The sequence below is a fragment of the Rhinatrema bivittatum genome, chromosome 3, assembly GCF_901001135.1.
Source record: "Rhinatrema bivittatum chromosome 3, aRhiBiv1.1, whole genome shotgun sequence".
Classification (NCBI taxonomy): Eukaryota; Metazoa; Chordata; class Amphibia; order Gymnophiona; family Rhinatrematidae; genus Rhinatrema; species Rhinatrema bivittatum.
Genome location: NC_042617.1, coordinates 260,368,065 through 260,375,589, shown reverse-complemented (window position 1 = coordinate 260,375,589; position 7,525 = coordinate 260,368,065). Strand labels below are relative to the sequence as shown.

The 7,525-nt window shown below is 44.6% G+C and overlaps 1 protein-coding gene across 2 annotated transcripts in view; it reads left to right on the top strand.

Annotated features, from left to right (window-relative positions):
- The first annotated feature begins 1,012 nt into the window (after positions 1–1,012).
- GRASP (general receptor for phosphoinositides 1 associated scaffold protein) overlaps positions 1,013–7,525 on the top strand; it is a 29,480-nt gene continuing 22,967 nt past the window's right edge. The window contains exon 1 of one of the 2 annotated variants that reach the window (XM_029594521.1): positions 1,013–1,172. In XM_029594521.1, the coding sequence (XP_029450381.1) occupies positions 1,041–1,172 (132 nt within the window). In that variant the 5' untranslated portion in view covers positions 1,013–1,040. The other variant, XM_029594522.1, reaches the window with a different exon arrangement.

Here is a 7,525-nt window from a genome sequence, read left to right as displayed (position 1 = left end):
AACCCCTTACTGTATAAGGGGTAATGGACGTGCGGCTAACTGCGAGTAAAACTGCCCTCAGCTGAGCGCACTTTACAGTTCCGCCTGATAGATGGATTATGTAAGTGTGTGTATGTAAGCGTGTCTGCATTATGTGTGTGTTTATGTATACATATATATATATATATATATATATATATATATATAAGAAAACAAAAAAATAAGGCAACGTATTGTGTATTATTATTAGTGCTTACCATATAATATACGCAAAAAAACCCCAATAACAAAAATGTTTGGGGAAAAGGCACTATTGTTTCTCATATAATTAATTTCAAAAAAACTCCGTGATTTCATTAAAATAATTTTTCACTTAAGAAGACCAACAGTAATATTGAAAAATTCATTCTCTGGTGTTATTTGGGCAATCGAGGGCCAGATTGAGATTAGAGGTAGTATAAAGTTGAGGGTAAATATGAGATGGGCTTAAGATTGTATGATTGTGGATATTGCTATTAAGGTTCAATTTAATATATAAAAAATATTTTTATTGTTGGAATGTTTTACAAAAAAGAGTTAAATGGATATTAAGTATATTTTTCAATAAAGCATAATTATTTTAATGAAATCACGGAGTTTTTTGAAATTAATTATATGAGAAACAATAGTGCCTTTTCCGCAAACATTTTTGTTATTGGAGTTTTTTTGCATATATATATACATACATACACAAACTCACAACCTACAAGTTTTGACTTCTTTCTTTCCAAGGCAACTGTAGTGAGCAAAGCTCAGTACTAGAGTGCAGGGCTCATTTCTTCGAGCGCCTCTTCCTTCTGTGTTACGGGGGAAGGAAACAAAACCACCAGCACCAGCAACTCCCCCGTCCGCGTGCCTGCGCCGGGGAGAGGGCGGGCTCAGCGCTCCCTGCCCCGCCTCCCCTCTCTCTGCCCCGCCTCCCCTCTCTCTGCCCCGCCCGTCGGCCAAAGGCGATAAAGGAGGCGCGCGCCGGGGCCCTGCCCGCACTCGCGCGCGTGGACAGCCGGAGCCGGGTTCGGACTATGACGTTCCGCCGCCTCAGGAAGCTGCAGCCCAAGGAGGAGCCGGCGGCCGGGAGCTACCCCGCCTCCAGAGCGGCGGAAATGTACAAAGCGCTGGCCGCCTCCGGAGGCACCCTGCCCCGGGCCAGGAAGGTGAGAGCCGGGAGGTACAAGAGGGGAAGGGGTGCTTACGGGGAAAAGATCTGTCCGCTCGCGTGCTACAGGGCTGGGGCCGGGGCTGGCTTCGGCTCTTCGGGCGTCTGCAGAAACGTCAGATCTTCCACGTGTGATCATCATTTCGTGTTCTGATTTTTGGAGTGATAATCTGGTAATAATAATAAATCGCTTCTCCTTTCGGAATTGCTGCTGTCTGCTTTCACGTGGATTGGTTTAAATGTTAAGAGCCATCTCTGTTGCTCGAGGTAGAATATTTCCTTTATATCTAAGATGTAACCTGCTGAGCTCGGCAGTCAGAAAAAAAAAACCGCCTTCTCTTTGTATTCGGTTTGAACCGAACAGTAATGTGAATAAAGTTGGTTTTTTTTAAATTAAACTGCAAATTGATTCTCAAGCAACCATTAGGGCTGATGGTTGTGAAACGATTTTTATAAGCTGGTACATGTTGATAATCCAGAGAAACAGAAAAAGGAAGCTAGATTTCAAGGCAGGAACCTATTGGTCTTTGTTCTGGAAGCTACTTCTTACATTTTTATTTGCTACTGTATAGTCTTGCGTTCAGATGAGGCATTTTTAAAAATGCTACTAATCTTAACAGTTTTCTAAAGTCGCCAGTGATACAGACAGGAGCTCTCCAGGCCACGTGGGTCCATTTAACACTCTCTCAAGAAAAGCAGCCGGTGTGCTCTGGCGAACTCCTCCACAGTAACAATCTGAGATGCTAGTTTTTATGTTGGTCCGAGAAAAAGGATCAGTCCTCAAAAGATCTATTCCTCCACCACCACCCGATCGTTATGGCTATTAGAACTCTGCTTTGCAAAAGGAAATGTAGTATGTGAACCGTAGTATTCTTTGACTTCTATCAGTTTAACTTTCGTTGCTCCCTGTGAATGGCTTCTGAAGAAAAGGATCTCGTATACATTCTCCCCCCCCCCTCCCCTCCAGTTTTCTGTGGATGACTTTTAAATCCCCCAATTTTTTGGGGATCTGCACGGTTCTTATGGTCCAGACTGGCCACTGTCAGAGACGGGATGCTGAGCTCGATGCACCTTGCTCCAATCCAGCATAGTTTCTTATTACATTGGCTCTACTATTTGGATGTGATATAATAGCAGTCATAGCCGATTTGGGAGCATTTCTTTTCGCCGTAGTTCTAGATACTTGATCTTGTACCGAAAGTGGTCTTCATGGGAGGTGGCAGTAACATTTTTATTTATTATGGATTATGTAATTGCATGTTTAGGCATGGTTATTTTATGGTTCGTGCTAGTTTTAGATGGTTCACAGGTGGACAGAGTTTTAATTGGGGTCTTAATTATAATTTATCGTGTTGCTGTAAATCACTGCAAACATTTATGTAGTGATGTTTTCTAAATGGTATGAAATAAATACAAATTCCAGATGGGAAGACTTCCTCAATCCTGAAACTCCACAGGGATGGGCTTATCCAATGTTTGTGCCCATACGAAAATATCCCACTCTTTTTTTAAATGGAGAAATCTTCTGGCAAAACTGCATTAATGTTTGTCTGCTGCATTAAAAGTTCTGATGCTGCCTAAGAGCATTTTTCCACAGCCTTTTCTACCTGCTCTATTTCCCATACTTCACCAAGCTTTACTGGTAGAGTAAAAGACCATCTGGTGAGACACACACACACTTTTTTTTTTCTTTAACTGATCTAATTTTCCCAGCACAGGAAATGCTTGTACATTGATTTAACTTTCAAAGTGTGTACTTTGCATAAACCTTGGCTGGTTTGCATGATTTGTTTAGAATTTTCCAGGCATTTGCCTGTGCTGTCTGCGCCCTCGTTGGGAAGCTTGGACAGTTTGTTCCTAGCTCCTATTGGGGCCTCTCAGGAAGAAGCTATTGAAGAATCAGCTGTTCAATGCCCTGTAGGTGTTCTTTATATATAATTACTGTTCCTGGAAGACTAATCTCCAACTGAAAGAGAGGCAGTTCTGAACAATGGCATTAGTTTACCACCACCCCCCCTCCCAACCAGAGCGCAGGCCATGCCACTTGCCCTCTGGGTTCATATTTAGAGCCCAGGTTTTTCCTAAACCATTAATTATCAATGGAGACAGTAATCTGGTCCATGAGGTGCATTCCCATCCCTAGTTCCTCAGTTAAGATGTGAAAGAGGCAAAATACTTGTGGGTCGACGCAGCACCGTGCGCTAGCTAATGTGCCCGGCTTAACATGCGATTGGATGCACATTCATAACTCCCCCCCCCTTCCCGATCCAACATGGGGATTATCGGGTCCAAATCACCATGTAGCTAATAGGGCTCATCACATGTAAATTCATGTAGATAAGGCTCTTAGCTAATCCTCTTGAGCCAATAAATTTTCCGTGCAGTCAGTGTACCCTAGCAGCGCGGCAAATTTTACAGCAGAAGGTGTGCACACTCAAGGGGTATACAGTTAGCAAGGAGGGCTCACGTTTTGGTTATTGAGTTTAAGGGGGCGTGCAGGCAGCAAGGAGATCTCATTTGTTAGTATGAGAGCTAGTGCAGGCAGTGAGGAGAGCTCCCCTGTTGGTTACCGAGTGTGAGGGGGAGCAGAAGCAGCGAGGAAAGCTCATTCCTTGTACGTACCCAGATCAGTCCAGACTCCTGGGTTTTGCCTCTCTTCCAGCAGATGGAGACAGAGAAAGTTTTACTGACACTGCTACTTAAATCACATGTGCCACCTGCAGTTCCTCAGTATTTCTCTGTCTCCAAGCAGATGGTAGATGGGTGCAAACCCTGCAGTTCTGCAGTCTGGGCAGTTTTTTTCTTTTTGGAGAAGGTACAGAGAAGGGTGACCAAAATGATAAAGGGGATGGAACAGCTCCCCTGTGAGGAAAGACTAAAGAGGTTAGAACTGTGCAGTTTGGAGGGGGGATATTATAGAGGAGTTTAAAATCATGAGAGGTCTAGAATTGGTAAATGTGAATTATTTACTCTTTCGGATAATAGAAGGACTAGGGGGCATTCCATGAAGTTAGCATGTAGCACATTTAAAACAAATTAGAGAGAATTCTTTTTCACTCAATGCACAGTTAAACTCTGGAATTTGTTGCCAGGGGATGTGGTTAAGGCAGTTAGTGTAGCTGGGTTCATAAAAGGTTTGGATAAGTTCTTGGAGAAGTCCATTACCTGCTATTAATCAAGTTGACTTAGGAAATAGCCACTGCTGTTACTGGCATTAGAGTGTGGGATATACTTAATGTTTGGGTACTTGCCAGATACTTGTAGCCTGGATTGGCCACTGTTGGAAACAGGATGCTGGGCTTGATGGACCCTTGGTCTGACCCAGTATGGCATTTTCTTATGATCTTAAAAGGGCACATTATAAAAAAGAAAAATCCTGTGTAGTGATACCCAGTAGGAGGAACCAAATAAAGCAGTATTTAGTTTATATTAAAAAAAAAAGTTTTTGAAAAAAAAAATTCTAGATGCCCAATACACAGTCCAGGCCATGGAGGTGTTAGGGACGCATATTTGTCCCTAGAGCCTCCTTTTTAGCATGACCCCTCATTTAACTATTGGATCCGCATCCAGGAGAGGTGACTGGGCGTTCAACACTGAGCACCTGTTTTCTGTGCACAATTATTGCATTAGCCCCCTGTCATTGAGACAAAGCAGCAGCTGAGTGCTGAGCAGCCAATGGGTTATGGAGGCACTGCTGATGGGTAGGGAAGGGATGACTTATCTAGCCTTGGGAGAAGATGTATTACCTCTTCGCTCCCATAACCTTTTCTTTTGGCCTTACAGGCATATCGCGTCAAAATAGTCTTGACGTGAGGAGAGGATTTTTTTTTTTTTGCACTAGACAAGTGCTTTCACGTCTGGACTGGTTGCATTCATTGTTTTGATAAATTAATTTGTGTTCATTGCAATACACTGGATTCTGTTTATTGCAATGCAACTTTTGCAAGTTTATTTTTCTCTACATCAAAGGTGTTTAATGCTTTTTGTGTTACCAAGGCACTGGCCATTGCCCAGAAGATACTGAGTCTAGATTAGCTATGACCTAACTGCTTCTTTGCTTCACAAACATCCCAGCTCTGACCCTGTGTTATGTCCATTCTTTTTCAGAAATTAGATTGTCAGATGTAATTATTTGCCCTTTTGTGTTGCTCTTTCCGGGTGTTCTTTGATGGTTCAAGAATTTGGAACAATAAGTGTCCTGCAGAGAGCTCCCCTTGCAGGAAGGAATCTCCAGGCTGCCTAACTGAAGCCAAATTATCTCCTTTTTTTTTTTTAGACTTAAGGAAGGCCTTTGAAGCTGTGGATGTTAAGGGGTAGCAATCATAACTGTTGCTGCGGGCAGAGGAACCAACTTTTCAAAATGATTGGAGGAGGGGGATGTTCTAAACGCGCCTCAAATTACTCCTTCCTGGACACAGTGAAGGGGTTTGTTCAATATTGAGTGTTTTCAAGTGACCCACAGAGCTGGCACCTACGGCTGCATGGGTCTGGGTCCAAACAGGCCACACCAGCAGGAGGAGCAGCACACCAAAGGAGGCCCACCAACAGGACCACGTTGCAGGAAGGAGCAGCACCAGACAATTGAGCTAGCCCTCCTGTACTGCAATAATAGTACTTGGCTAGAGGCAATGCACCAGAGCTTCCTTCAGATCCCTGTAATCATGGACCCTAGGTCCAGTTACTTGGTGTTCCCTTTGCACGGCGACTGGTGCTCCCTTCCCCCAGGGGCTGTGAACGCTGTCTCTGCAATATCCCCAGCCAGCATGGTGAGCAAGAAAGCATGGTGAAGGGATTGTGGGACAAGAGGAAGGAAACTAGAGCTCAGAGTCTCCTGCAACTGCTTCACCCATGTGATTGCTGTTTAAAGGATGCAAGCAGTGGGGGAGAAGGCTCCCGAGCCCTGTTGCTGTGTCCTCTGTCTTATCCCACTGCTGGTACCAGTACAGGATCTTTTCTGTCTTGAATGATCACAGACCCTTCACCGCCTGTCTGCCGGCACAGGAGCTTTTCTCCTACTTCCAGGGCAGTCTTTGAGAAGCCGTGGAAATGGTGGAAGAGGATGCAATGGGGAGGAGCAATAGGGAGGGCAAAAGACCGGAAAAAAGGAGGAGAAGATGGAGGGCTGCAAATAGGCATGGGCAGCTGAGCTAGAGGAACAAGACAAATGGGGGTAATTGCAGGGAGTGGCAAGTTACCCCCATAAGCTTGCTGGGCAGACTGGATGGACCATGTGGTCCTTTTCTGCCATCATTACTATGTTACTATGATGTAGAGAAAGCAAAAGGGAGATGGAGAGAGATGTGACAGCAAGACAGATCAAAGGCAAGGAGGAAAAGACGGGAAATGGAAAGGTGCAGAAGAGTGAACCATGCATTTTTTTTCTTTGAGCTTTTATCTGGTGGTTTGCAATTTTTATTTATTTATTTATTTATTTATTTATTTATTTATTGCTTAAAGTCGCATAAGCGATGTACAGAATCACATGCAAAAATAAAAATCCAACATCGCATGCAACACGTGAGGCGCGCACAGTGCTATTTTTGTAAACTTGCTTAAGCAATCATCCCAACAGGGAATTGCTGAGGCCGCTAAGCAGGAACATCTGCTGTCTGACATGCTCGATCAAAGAGCAGTTTTTAATGTGCCATTAAATGATTTTGAGCAGAAATGCTACGGGGAGAGAGCCCCATAAAGACGGAGTGGCCACCAGCCAAATGGGCCTGTATGAGTGAGGTAATATCCCGGAGGCCCCTTTGGGATGACCTAAGGGACCCTGTCTGGTTGTACAGTCGGAATAGAGCATTTGCCCAAGGGAAAGAAACCGTACTCAGCAGTTTATGGACCATCCTTGCAAGTTTATAGCTAATCCGGGAGTAGATGGGGAAGCCAGTGAAGTGATGTGGGCCATCCTCATCTTTCCTGGGATCACGCATGCAGCAAAACGTAAGAGCAGTTGCAATGAATTTATATGCGGTAATTGACATCATGTGCTGTTTTTCTACTTGCTGCAGGTGTGAGTCCAAGCTAGGCTTATTGGACACCATGGCCAGCTCTGGCCATTTTGGTCTTGGGTGCCAGGATCAATCTCCTTCATCGTGTCCCTGACAGTGAGACTGAACCGTGGGGGGTTGGGGAGGGGACAGGAAAGTGTTTACCCCTGCCTCTGTGGGCAGGGAGATCAAACCATGTAACTCTTAAGGTCTGATTCAAGACACGGGAATGAGAAGAAAAGCCTTCCTGAATCAGGGCCCTTGGTTACCCCTCAGCCTACGGGCGAGGACTGCAAACTGTGTCCTATGGTTAATGACTGGGACGTGGGCCTGTTACAGCTGAACCTAAGGCCAGCTGGTA